At 41.8% G+C, this 12390-nt stretch overlaps 3 protein-coding genes across 6 annotated transcripts; 1 reads left to right on the top strand and 2 right to left on the bottom strand.

Annotated features, from left to right (window-relative positions):
• Nucleotides 1-402: 402 nt before the first annotated feature.
• On the bottom strand, nt 403-3860 carry LOC124649901. Of its 4 annotated transcripts, none has more exons than XR_006986876.1 (5): nt 3469-3856; nt 2700-2756; nt 2193-2337; nt 1859-1937; nt 403-1530 (listed from the first exon to the last, which is right to left on the bottom strand). XR_006986876.1 is itself a non-coding variant. In XM_047189566.1 (4 exons), exons 1-3 carry the CDS (start codon nt 3827-3829, stop codon nt 1931-1933), a joined length of 513 nt encoding a protein of 170 aa, XP_047045522.1. In that variant the 5' UTR covers nt 3830-3860; the 3' UTR covers nt 403-1530; nt 1859-1930. The 4 variants fall into 4 exon arrangements, 2 of the variants coding, with proteins under 2 accessions (XP_047045522.1, XP_047045457.1); XR_006986869.1 differs by having other exon boundaries at nt 2700-2829; nt 3469-3855; XM_047189566.1 differs by lacking the exon at nt 2700-2756 and having other exon boundaries at nt 3469-3860.
• Nucleotides 3861-5348: 1488 nt separating this feature from the next.
• On the top strand, nt 5349-7614 carry LOC124649803. The gene is made up of 5 exons (XM_047189402.1): nt 5349-5678; nt 6159-6330; nt 6531-6606; nt 6677-6797; nt 6919-7614. The coding sequence occupies exons 2-5, from the start codon at nt 6159-6161 to the stop codon at nt 7555-7557; spliced, it is 1008 nt and encodes a 335-aa protein (XP_047045358.1). The 5' UTR covers nt 5349-5678; the 3' UTR covers nt 7558-7614.
• A 76-nt stretch (nt 7615-7690) lies between these two features.
• LOC124649697 (la-related protein 6B-like) lies at nt 7691-11879 on the bottom strand. The gene is made up of 10 exons (XM_047189318.1): nt 11499-11879; nt 10464-10545; nt 9828-9919; nt 9499-9570; nt 9343-9422; nt 9155-9257; nt 8952-8999; nt 8808-8876; nt 8342-8443; nt 7691-8199 (listed from the first exon to the last, which is right to left on the bottom strand). Exons 1-10 carry the CDS (start codon nt 11790-11792, stop codon nt 7951-7953), a joined length of 1191 nt encoding a protein of 396 aa, XP_047045274.1. The 5' UTR covers nt 11793-11879; the 3' UTR covers nt 7691-7950.
• Between the last annotated feature and the right edge of the window lie 511 nt (nt 11880-12390).

Here is a 12390-nt window from a genome sequence, read left to right as displayed (position 1 = left end):
AGTAACAAAGTGCCCCTAATTAGCTACTGGGGCATTTTTAAAAGTGCCACCTTTACTTGCGTCTCTAAAGATATTTGGGGCACTATCTTGAGGCACTTCTCAAAGTGCCACTAAATCCAATTAGGGGCACTTGTAAAGTGCCACTGAAGTAATAAGGGGCATTTTGAGAAGTGCCCCAAAAGCTAATTAGGGCACTTCTCAAAGTGCCACTAATCCAATTAGGGGCACTTTGACAAGTGCCACAAAATCCATTTAGGGCACTTTGACAAGTGCCACTAAAGCCAATTAGGGGCACTTCTCAATGTGCCACTAAAGCCAATTAGGGACACTTTGACAAGTGCCCCAAAAGCCAATTAGGGGCCCTCTGAGTCTCTGAGGAAGGACCCAAATAAATGGAATACATGCACAAAATCTGAAATTACCATTCCACATATCACAACATTAAGGCATCACCACATTATACATATCCTGACAGCGATATTTCACTTCGTAAACATCAGTATACAACTCCAGTAACAATGATATCAACTCTATATTCTTTAATAGAAATCACTACAAGACAACTAGAATTGCTTGATAGAGGAGAATAGCAAAGGTGAACAGGAACAGGGTCAAGTCCACTATTAGGAAGTCAAGAACCCCTTGGAACCATGGATTCTCCAATAGTAGCTTAATTTCCGTAGAAATGCAGCTTCTGTTCCTCAGCTAGCATTCATATTCACTGATAATTCCCTAGAAATTGACACGAGGTACCAGTTAGTTGTAAGTATGAGAACTGATGTCAAGAGTGTTGACACGAGGTACCAGTCACGCGTTTTATTTAGCAGCTTCCATTCTGTCTATTAACCCTCTAGAAATAGAAAACATAGATAAGATCACTGCAAGTTCAGATCATGATAATTAAGAGTGGTTGTACCATGTAATATATGTGCTCAACATGTTCGTGCAGAGCTTATATGTATCCACGTACCATGTAACATGGGTGATCAACATGTGCGTGCAGAGCTTATTCTCAAACAAATACCTCAAATGGCAGTGGCCAAAATGGTTACTTCTATAGACAAAATTCATCGATTTTTTGTTCTATCTGATCAGCCAAAACAAATACCTCAAATGGCAGTGGCCAAAATGGTTACTTGCAATGACAAAATTCATCGGTTTTTTGTTCTATCTGATCTGCCAAAAAGGAGTGACTTAGACAGGGGCATCATGTAATTAAAGAGCTTATTAATAATAGCTTACTGACAATACAAACTAACTTCCATGCCTTAGCCTATCTAAGTAAAAAGGTATGCATGCACACAATATCATGTGACCATAAATGTAGCAGCACATTCATACAACTTCAATTACAGCACAGCATGTTCAGTAACTATGTAAAATCAGTAACAATGACAACATTTTCAGTGTATATGACAAGCTGTCATAAATAAGAACATTCAGAATGGGATAAAGAGTACTAGGACCAGTTGCATTTTGTATACCCATACAGATGCCTTCATCTGTGACATCCTTGCAAGGCTCAACCACCTGTAAAGACGCATCTTAGACCCTCGTGATAACATGGATATGATGAATGGTACATGCAGCGTAATGAAAGATCTAATAAACCAGAAGCCCATGATATGCAAAAAAAAAAAAAAAAATCATAAGACTTGTATGCATGAAAGGAGTGACATTTCAGGATGATGAAATATAAAAGAATAGAAAATTGAAGAAACCGTGAACTTCACTGCAACATACCAGTTGAGTACGAAACAATCATCTAATATAATGCTTAAATAGCCATGAGCTCATAAAGAAAGCCTATGAAGCCTGGAGCACTTCCATAGTTAATTAATAAGGATACATCTTTTACCTCTACTAGAAACTGGGAACTTCACTGCAAGTTAAGGAGAGCACATGAACATAATAGCATTGGATTGCAGGCTCAAAACCTGCAAAAGTAACTCATTATGTCAGTAAGACATGAACTAAGATTAATTGGAAAAAGATACTATGCAACTGAGCACAAGTACACATATAGGAAAAATGAACTTATCAGTTTCCCGATTTTAGAAAACAAATTCTAGACTTCTAAAATGAAAGAAATAACAGTAGGGATGTGAAGTTAATATAAGACACCTAATCAGCTAGAAACAATTATTTTCTTGAGATGAATATGCCATGTAAACGCTTCATAGAATAGGTACCTTTTCAGGTAAATTGTTGTGGAAACGTGCAGGAGACTGGCCATGTACCAAGAGTGGAAGCAAGGAGAGCATGCTGGATGGGTCAACTTTTTTCTTCGGCTGTCTCGTAGCCATTGGATCTGAGTCTGGTCATCCTTGGAGATACCTGGTGCAAGACCACAGGGATTAGCATAATTTCATATGCCTAATTTGTTATAAGTTTCGAAACCTCAATGGATAGGGGTCCTAGAACTAAACAATAACCATTCACTTAGTTTATGGAACTTGCTAGAAATTCAGTAAAACTGCTAAATACCCATTAGAATAATAACTTCTAAATGGTTTATTAGAATATTAAAGCTTTATCAGGACAAAAGGAACTATTACTATTGACCAACACAATTTCAGAAGATTTCATGAATAAGTTAGTAAACCAGAGAGCATATGGCAAAATCCAAAAGCTAAATTTCAGTTGCAAGCTTCACATGGAGAACTCATGCATATAGATTAGAAACCGAAGAAAAGCACCTCTTAATTTTTGTTGTCATAGTATCGACTGGACGAGTCAGCAGTAAACATCATACTCTGAGAAGGAAATCTCTTCAGCGACTCTATTTTGTGTAGAGAGTACTACTTTCGATGCTTTGTACAAAATTACCTAGAGAGCAACCATTGAATTAGAAAGCAAAGGAAAGCAGTAGGTAAGATATGCTTGACTCAAGGAGTTTTGAATTGAAGAAAAATGAAACACCACAATTAATTGCCAAAGCCTCTTTCCAACTTATATGTGCTTTACCTACTGCACCTATAGCATCTTAAGAGTTCGAAGGCAGAACACACAAAATAAGAAAGACAGAAGTTTCCGCAAGTGTAGTTAATCCAGCTAACAAATGTTTCAGCAATGATACCAACCTGTCCATCAGCTGACAAGACACAATTGCTAGGGCATTCACATCGCCTTTATGATAAGGTGAGCTTGCAAAAGAGTTCCATGGCAGCTATCCCAACACCAGCATATATTTGTTCTATGTATGGACTCCAGCACCTCACATACGCATTTGTTTGAGGAATGCCTCATGTGTATCATATTATTAGAAGCATATATTTGTGTATCCAGCACAACATTTATTCACAAGCATAAACAACAGCTAGAGCCTAATCAGGACCTATCTAGCTAGCACATTTCCAGGAATCACCACCTTAGTCCTAATTATAAAACTAACCGTGGGTCAGTAACCAGACCACCTACACCGGATCACTGAGCATGAGCAAGAGCAGTGGAAAGTTGAAGAACTACCTGACGGATGGCGACCACCACCATGGTTATGGTTCGGTGAAACCACCCCCGTCCAGCAGCAGCGGAAACTGAGGTCGTAGGCGAGGAAGACGTAGTAGTCGTCGTGGAGGTAGCCGAGGTAGTACTGGATCATCAGCAGCAGCAGCAATGCACCACCACAACACCGTGGGGAGGCCGGGACAGCTAGGTCGAGCAGGGGCTCAAGTTGGAAGTCGAGACCGTCGAGGAGGAGGGTCGGGAAGTCGAGGTTGAGGCCACGGGCGTTGAGGATGCAGCGGGATGTGCTGGTGTTCGCAGCAGCACCGCCAGCACCGCCGCCAGATCCCACGACTAGGGTTTGCCGCGTGGGTGTAGGAGGCATGGCGGCCTGGCGGCGGAGAGGAGCTTGCGGAGGAGACCTTGGCGGAGCCACACCGGCAGGTGGCGACGCTGGGAGCCACCGGAGATGCCCTGGATGACCGGCAAGGGTGGCGGCTAGGGTTTCCCGTGGTCGCTCGCACGGGCACGGGCGAGAATCGAGGCGGCGAGGAACTAGAAGAGGATATGGTGGAGGAGCTTGGACAGCAGGCTGCAGTGTCGGAGGCGGCGAACCGGCGGCCGGGGCAGCGAGCGGCGAGCGGCGGCCGGGGCAGCGAGCAGGAGATGGGGAATCGAGGGGACGAGGAGTCCTTTTTTTAGCGTGCGGGGATGAGGAGTCGGCAGGTCCTTTTTTTTCAGGGCTCAAAGCGGAACGACTTCGATCTCCCAATGGACGATAGGTAGCGACACGTTCAACTTTTCCGTGTGTTTCGACTATTTCGTTCTGTTCTTTCAATTTTGTTCCGCTCGCTCAACTGTTTCTACAATATAAAATAGGTACTGTACATTCGTTGTTTTTAGTTGTCTGTGTTTCTGTCAAAAAAAGTTATATGTGTCACGCTTATCGATTCGACACAATAGAATGAATTTTAGTTCCATGCCTCGCACTCCCATCCCCATTCGTTTTGTAGTTTGTTCTTTCACGGCTACATTCTTGTCATAGCTTGTAAACGTATTTTGATCAGGTTAAATTTTCTTAATCCCAGGATGTATTTTTAAAATCCTGTGATTTTTTTGAATCAGTGAACATATAAATTTTAAACGCATGAAACATTTACAAACCTTGTAAAGATTTTTTGAACTCGTAGAATTTTTTGAAATATTCAAACTCGTGAAGTTTTCTTCAAGACTCGTAAATATTTTCACGAACCCTGCGAAATATTATTTGTATTTGTGGACATATTTTGTTAACCCAAATTACCTCATGAATATTTTTCTAATACCGTACGTGAACATTACTTGAATTTGTAAAACAAACTTTTCCTCGAACCCTTGATCATTTTTAAGCCCGCAAATAAAACAATAAGAAAACAACTAACCTAGGAAACAACTAATGCTTGATAAGGATTTTCATACTCTTTTCCCAACTCTTATGAATATTTTCATGAATCTATGAACGTTAATTAATTCTAGTATGAATGTGTGTAAATATGTATGAACTGCAATGTTAGTATGTATGGAATGTTGTGTTTATTCGTGTTTAATTACAATGTTGTTTAATTATAGGTTGTACATAATTATCAAGTGAGTAATGATAAATTGTGGCACTTAGAAGTGTCCCAAAAGGTATATATCTATTGGGGCATAAAGAGAAGTGCCTCAATAGGTATATATCTACTGAGGCATTTGAAAAGTGTCACAAATTGTATACAATTAGGGGCACTTCTAAAAAAGTGCCACAAATTATATACAATTAGGGGCACTTCTAAAAAGTGCCACAAATTGCCTACTATTAGCCGCACCTTTGAGAAGTGCCACTAAGAGAAGTGCCCCAAATTCTATGCGGTGGTGTAGTGATATGGCTGTCCTGAGTTGCAAAGACGTTGCAAGGAAGGTGGGGAGTATTTCCACTCGGTCTCGTCTGTCCCGCAGAAAAGCATTCGATCAACGATAACAGAATCCAGCAGCAAGAATTTTCTAAGGAGGCTCGTCCCCTCGTGTTATAAGGGCTGGGAGGAGACCCTGGACAATACCCGATCAAGCGAAGCTAGGCCAGACTTGGGAAGACGCTGAAAAGAAGGTGGGGAGTATTTCCACTTGGTCAGAACACATCGCCCCAGCAATACAAACGGTGTCCAACAAAAAGAAGTTTCTACTGATGCCCCTTCCCTCCTGTGCTGACTCAAACTGAGGTGTGTAGCATCATATCCCATATCATTCGCTTCATCTGCTCCACTGTATTTGTATATTCTAGATAGAAAATTTCACACATCCAAAATCACTTGCATGTTTGATAAACCCTAAACTATCTTAAATTTCATGTGTTCAAAAAAAGTTTAGTGTGATAAAAACATGCCATAAAACTAGAAATGACAAGCACTAGAGACAACAACAAAAAGACAATACACAATTAGAGAACAATTAGAAAACAACAGCAAAGCGTGTAATCCCTCAAAAAACCAGTTAATCATTTCCAATAGTCACATCGACCAATCGACATCACCAACTGATTAATTATATTTGTGTAAGCTGTCTCCCATAATTACAACAATCGCTTTGGAATCGCCGGCAGATTTGGAGTCTTTTGGGTAGTATTCATGGAGCCTTTGTCAAAATCTCCATACGTCTAATCATTCCAACCCATGTAACAAGACTACCCTTGTTTGTTGAAGATGAACCGCATGAGGAGAATTGCTGGGATGGGCAAAGCTAAGGTCCCATCCGCAGTTCAGAAAGATAAAGATGAGAGCATAGTTTTCTTCAGGGAGCTGTACAAGCATGAGAAAGATACGGATATGAATCTCCTGGAACCGATGTACTCCGTCGAGTTTGACGCTATACAAGGTGAGATCTTTGATCCTTGCTTGCAGCCATTTTCATACGCATGCTGATGTCTAAGAATATGTGTTCCTACCAATGTTGTCAGGTTGTCCACAACATATCCATATCCAATAATCTTTCTGACTAACCAGGCATGAGTCCCTCAATAACCATATGCAATTTTGATGAAACTCACTGCAGTGTTTGCGTTCCTGTCTCACTAGGTGGTCACATGTCTAAACCTCCCACGGGCAGGAGAGATTTCCTCGTGCCAATCGCCGAGAAGCATGACTATGACTGGTAGGTTCATCAGGTCTAAGAAAATATGTGTACTCTACTCGAATCGGTTTTTACAAGTGTCTTGCTTCAGGCTGAAGACCCCTCCAGCTGCATCTCTGTTTCCTTCCCTTGAGGTGGAAGCCAACTCCTCCAAGATGGTTCTCCAGAAGGAGCTACCGATCCCGCAACCGGTGAAACCTTTTGCTTCAAGGGTATATATACTAAATGCTAAATCTCCTATAATTACGCATAGTTATCCATTGTTGGAAAACTGAGTTTGATTAATTTTTGTTATCTGGACTTGATTTTCTTCTTGAATCCTATCCACGACAGTTCTTAGGCAGGCCAGAGGGGACCAAAAAGGCATCATCTCCACCTGGTACTTCACCCATGAAGAACTTGTCCAGAGGGGCTCCACCAGTCGACAAGAGATCAACCCACACTGCCCTGCCCAGCAGGCAGCAGAAGCCAGCTGGTGTGACTGCTAGAGCTACAACTCCTGCAAGCAGAAGCACAGCTAGAGCTGCTATTCCTACAAGCAGCAACTCAGGCAAGAAACAATCGGACAGGTTCTATGCAACCCATGACAGCAGTGCAAATGCAACGACAGAGACAGTGGAGAGCCCAGAAGAAGTCCCATACATGGCACCCAAGAACCTGCTCACGACTGGGTCTGCATTCACCCGCCGCGGTGCACTATCGACGATGGTGGTAAGACCTCGATCTAGGGGTCCTGCATTTGGTGCGGACGTCAAAGGAGAAAGTATCGGGTCAAGGCGGCCACCTCCGTGCCCCACAGCGAGAGGTTTCAATAAGCCGCAGGCAGATAGCAGGAAGAACGTTTTACCAGCGAAGGGAAAAGCTGTACCTGGCACTGGCGGCGAGCCTGCCGGTGAGGCTGTGCGGCCCAAGGGAATGAGAGCTGCAGATGGGAAGAACGAGCGGAGACGACCAAGGTTTGCAGACAAGTGAATGGGGAATATGTATCATCAAATTACATGTTCAGAAACATGACGGTTTAAGCAAAAACTATTGAAATCTATGCGTTGTTTGCAGATGTTGCAAATGTGAAAAAATCAAAGTTCCAAAAGACAACCATGTAAAATTTGCTCCTCCCATCGCATACTCCTTTTCTTTGAATTTGTCAAGTACTCGAGTATAAGATTTTGTACTTCCAACTACCGCCCTTCAGATCAAAAGACAGGTTCACATGTCCAGCAGTATACATGCATGCACCTGGCATAACATCCTTGCCGTTTCAGGGGCTCACACCAAAATGGAACCAGCAAAACGTGAAGCATCTAAGCTAGAACATCCCATGTTTCTGCCAGCCCCTCAAAACAGGGCAACAGGCTTCAACTGACATTAAGAAGCGTTGAGCTGTGGCTTCCCCCGCCCCATGGCGAATCCTTTTGTGCCATCTGGCATACGCGGACCAGGAGGCGGCTTCGGCACCACCGGATGCTCAGCACTGTGATTCGATGGAGGAGTGCCGATTGGATGGCCACCATCCCGGCTCTGGCCATGGTACTGGCCCCGGCCACGGCCTCTTCCCCCGCGTCCTCGTCCTCTCCCACGTCCCATTCCAGATTTGTCATAGAAACCATCCTCGGCCTGTAAGATGATACAAGCCATTAGACTATCCATCCTTTATGAAGTTTCTGATGCATCAACAAAATGTAGTAATAACGTATCTAGACAAATCTGCATCAATTAATTTGGAACGGATGGACTAGACAGCAGCTTATCTGAATACCTGGGCCATATCTTCTGCTTCATAATCATGAGGTGTGTCAGGATCATATTCATCTGCAGCCTCCTCATCTCCACCTTTTCTTCCTTGACCCAACCCATGTTTCTAGTGAAAGGTAACAAAACTAAATGTCAACACATGTCTGACTTTATAATTAAGCATTTTCATAATACCGATCCAGCGAATTTTCAAGTAAGTCTTTTAAGAAGTCCTCAGATGAAATGTTCACTGGACAGGCTTATACTGTCAATCAAGTATGTAACTACAGTGATGTGAGTGGACAACCAATATTCCAGATGTAAGGACAGATCTAGCCAAATTAGTAGGATAGACAAGAGGAAATCATAGAATAGCTTTATGTGCAATCTGCTCCACAGTCCCCATCAGTTTCTGATTACTTTAAAAAATTATAAAGAACATAGAATGAACAATGAAAAGCACATGCATTGGCCAGGAATCATTAACGCACCAGGCAACCAAGCAGCGAACGGGCTCTTGGCCCATCTCTCCAGTTTCTCCCACCACTGAACTCAGCAACCTACATGAAAAAGAGTGTTCTTTTAAATGTTGATAAGTGCAAAAAAACAACCAGATAGCAGTCAAGCTGACATACCGCCTTTTCAGCAGCTTCAACAGTTCCATACTCGACAAAAGCATGCAGCTGCAAGTACAGCAGACTAGAAACATTAGTGGATCCAACAGAAACAGATAATAAAAGATCTTACAAACAGCAGATTAATTGCTTCATAACCTATGAAATCATTCATCGAATTGTACTACTGTAGCGATCGTAGAGAGGTAGATCATTATACAGACCTTATTAGCAAACAGCTTCTCAATCCTTGATGATTTGCTAGCAGCAGGTCCAGAGGTACCAATCCCTTGCGGTTGCGGATAGCAGGTACGTATTGACTTCACGCTGCAAAATCGATAATGTCATAATATGATGTGTTCAACATTGCATTTGGCAATTACTCATGCTAACACCTAACAGACATCCATACCTCCCAACAGCTGAGAAAATCCTCATAAGACTCTGATAGTGATGATCCTCAGGTAAATTTTCAGCAACAATAATGCGAGCCTGCGCACAAAGAATACATAAGATTTCAGAAACATGATATAGCAAATGGAATACTTGGCTAATTTAGATTGCTAACCTGAACTTCTTCAGCATCCACGTCAGAGAAGGGCACTCGGCGCCTCACCATCTTCCCATCATCTGAAACTACCTATAAAAGTTGTATTCTTAGTAAGATCAGGAGATATTTGAACAAGAGCATGAATGTATTATATTACAGGATAGCTTTTCCAATAACATAGTACAGGTTTCAAAACAATTGTTTTTTTTGGCCTCATCCCTGCATGGCTGCATTGAGGCAGCCATCTCCAAGATTTAACTAATGAAACCATAACTGGCCTAGAAAAATATACATATAAAAGAACAAGTAAACAGATAAACATAATACTATATGGTTGAGATCCTTACCAGCTCCGTTGATGTCCTTAGCGCAGCAGGCAACAAGGATCTATCAATTAATTCCCGAATCTTCCTAAATGTTGCAACTACAGACATCGGCACTGTAGAACAGAACAAAAGTATAATCAATATATTCATTTTGAAAATAAATGTCAATATCACCAGACAGATAAGTCAACAACATCCATCATGTACGGTCAATCATGTCATAATATGGAGAAGTATCAACTGCTATCTGCCAAAACTTAATACAGAAAGAGAGAACAAGTGGCATGCAGCTCCCAGTAATAAATTAATGATGCAAAAATAATACAAGCATATTAGATACTAATTTAAAGCAACATTTTCCCTGTTTCAAACATGTCAGTACTCTATAGTCCTATACTCCCTCACCTACAGCAGAACAAGATTACCTCTCAATACTAGTACCCTAAACGTGTATGTATTACTTATTAGTAACAAATAAATTTACGAGAAGAAAATAATAGCTGGATGAAGGCTATATATATCAGCATTTGCAAGAATTTTATCATCATGTTACATATTGCACAAATAATAAATTCAAATGATTTTAGCCATCAAATATTTTATGAAAGTAAACAGCATGATCAGGCGCTTTATTAATATTTCACAGGTCAAACTTACCAAATCCATCTGGATCTTTAGTAATAAACCTCATCAGATGGTCAGTTGTAGCCAAATTGACATCACTGAAGTAAAATTCCACCTGTCATGTTTTCAAATATGTTACAATATCAGATGGACACACAATTTAAAAATGCATATGAATCAACGATTACGATTTAATTATATTAATAGACAGCTAAATAGGAAAGAGTAAAAGGTGAACCAAGTACAAAAAGTAAAAAAAAAAAGTATATCTGAGAGTAGATGAAATAAAACAGAAAGGGTGTAGAAGATGATAAAATAAAACGAGAAAAAGTTTATTTTTCTCTTGTTTATGGCCTCTATTTGACATACCGTAACTGTGGCTACTAAATTCAATGGAGGATCATATATCCGCCAAATATTTATGACTTGACGTGCATGTAAACTTGTCGTTCTACTTCTCTCATTTAACCCTAACCCTAGAACAGTCTGTGCAAGTTCTTTCCATCCCCCATATTACGGGGAATACACAGTATCCTCCCAAAAAAAAATTAGTTGCAGACTTGCAATTTAGCTTTTTAGAAGAACATCATTGCTCAACAGACGTCCTATTATATCTACGCCCCACCCACCACTCTCAGGTCCATCCTTACTTATCAATGGATACTATACCAGAGTACACTTTCACCACCATAGATCTGTACAACTGGATTAGTTATCCATATAATAGTTAAGAAACGTAACACGGGGAGAACCTATCATCAGATAAATGATGAGAGAAATTGCTGAGCAATTCATGAAAAATCATGAATGTCGATATCTGACAGTGGTCTATGTTTGTCAACATATTTGAAGCAAAAAAAAAAACTACATTTGCCAACGCATGATGCTATGATACATGTGTAACGCGGGCAAGCAAACAATCGAATCATAGACCACCAGTACAACTCTCTCTCTATGTCTTAACAAAAACCTATGTAAACCTCACTTCTTTTTGCCAAAGATTCGAACTTTATTACGAGGCACTTCAGATTTCGTGGCAATCGGCGGAAAAGAAAGAAAAAAAAATACCTGCTTGACGACCCGGCGAGCAAGCTCCTCGGGCAGGACGAGCTGAGCGTCCCTCTCCACCACCCCTGCGGCATCGCCCTCATCGTCGCCGTGGTGATACTGGTGGCGGTGCTGGTGATGGTGATGCGGCTGGTGGTGGTAGTGATTGTGGGGCCCGCGGCGATGGGGATGGGATTGGTGCTGGGCGGCGGATCGGGGGGTAAACTCCGGGGCGGCGGCGTTGAGACGGGCAGCCGGCCCCGACGAGGAGGCGGAGGGGGAGGAGGAGGACTCCGAGACCTCGTCTTGCGCCATGGAGATTGGAGCGGATTGGGGAAGAGGGGTTTCGTCTCGCCTCAGCTTTGCCTTTGGCTTCCAGTAGAAGGGAAGCGGAGCGAGGAGGAAGCCGACACAGATACAAAAAGGCGGCCTCACTTTCCCAAACAAAGAAAAGGAGGCTCTTTGCTTAGGGTTTAAAGAGGAAGACCTACACGAGTTCAAATACGAGCACAAATCATCTCAAAACAAAACACAGGTTTTGGGTGCAATCCGTCCAATAGAGTTTCATATCAGGTATTTGTTTATGCTCACATATGATATATTTAAAATCTGATTAGTTATTATGATATGCTACTTTCGGAGAAGGAACACATTTTTGTGAGTTAGAATCAGGTAAGAACCTAAGAGCTGTTATCACCAGAATTTGACCGAGTTAGAGGTGGGCCGCGATCAAGATGGATTTGAAAAATATACATGGAAGAAATACGTGAATCGGCCTTACATGCAAAGTTTGGGCTAGTTTGCTCTTGTATCTGTAACATATTAGATTACGTGTCGGTTAGGAGTTAGAGTTTTACCCGTGCACGGTTAGGTGCACGCCCGAATTAGAAAGTCCCTTGGACTATAAATATGT

Source organism: Lolium rigidum, chromosome 1 (assembly GCF_022539505.1).
Source record: "Lolium rigidum isolate FL_2022 chromosome 1, APGP_CSIRO_Lrig_0.1, whole genome shotgun sequence".
Lineage (NCBI taxonomy): Eukaryota > Viridiplantae > Streptophyta > Magnoliopsida > Poales > Poaceae > Lolium > Lolium rigidum.
The sequence above is the reverse complement of the archived record's forward strand: the minus strand, read 5'-3'. Positions and strand labels throughout refer to the sequence as shown.

Excerpts from the sequence above, each read along its gene's own strand:
- LOC124649901 (XM_047189501.1), bottom strand. The coding sequence starts at position 3,829 with ATGCCTCCTACACCCACGCGGCAAACCCTAGTCGTGGGATCTGGCGGC. Across the intron at positions 2,338-3,468 it reads TGGTGGTCGCCATCCGTCAG|GTATCTCCAAGGATGACCAG; the intron begins GTAGTTCTTCAA and ends GTCTTGCACCAG. Across the intron at positions 1,531-2,192 it reads ACAACAATTTACCTGAAAAG|GTGGTTGAGCCTTGCAAGGA; the intron begins GTACCTATTCTA and ends GCGTCTTTACAG.
- LOC124649803 (XM_047189402.1), top strand. The coding sequence starts at position 6,159 with ATGAACCGCATGAGGAGAATTGCTGGGATGGGCAAAGCTAAGGTCCCA. Across the intron at positions 6,331-6,530 it reads CGAGTTTGACGCTATACAAG|GTGGTCACATGTCTAAACCT; the intron begins GTGAGATCTTTG and ends CTGTCTCACTAG. Across the intron at positions 6,607-6,676 it reads GAGAAGCATGACTATGACTG|GCTGAAGACCCCTCCAGCTG; the intron begins GTAGGTTCATCA and ends GTCTTGCTTCAG.
- LOC124649697 (XM_047189318.1), bottom strand. The coding sequence starts at position 11,792 with ATGGCGCAAGACGAGGTCTCGGAGTCCTCCTCCTCCCCCTCCGCCTCC. Across the intron at positions 8,444-8,807 it reads GTTCGCTGCTTGGTTGCCTG|AAACATGGGTTGGGTCAAGG; the intron begins GTGCGTTAATGA and ends ACCTTTCACTAG. Across the intron at positions 8,200-8,341 it reads AAGCAGAAGATATGGCCCAG|GCCGAGGATGGTTTCTATGA; the intron begins GTATTCAGATAA and ends ATCATCTTACAG.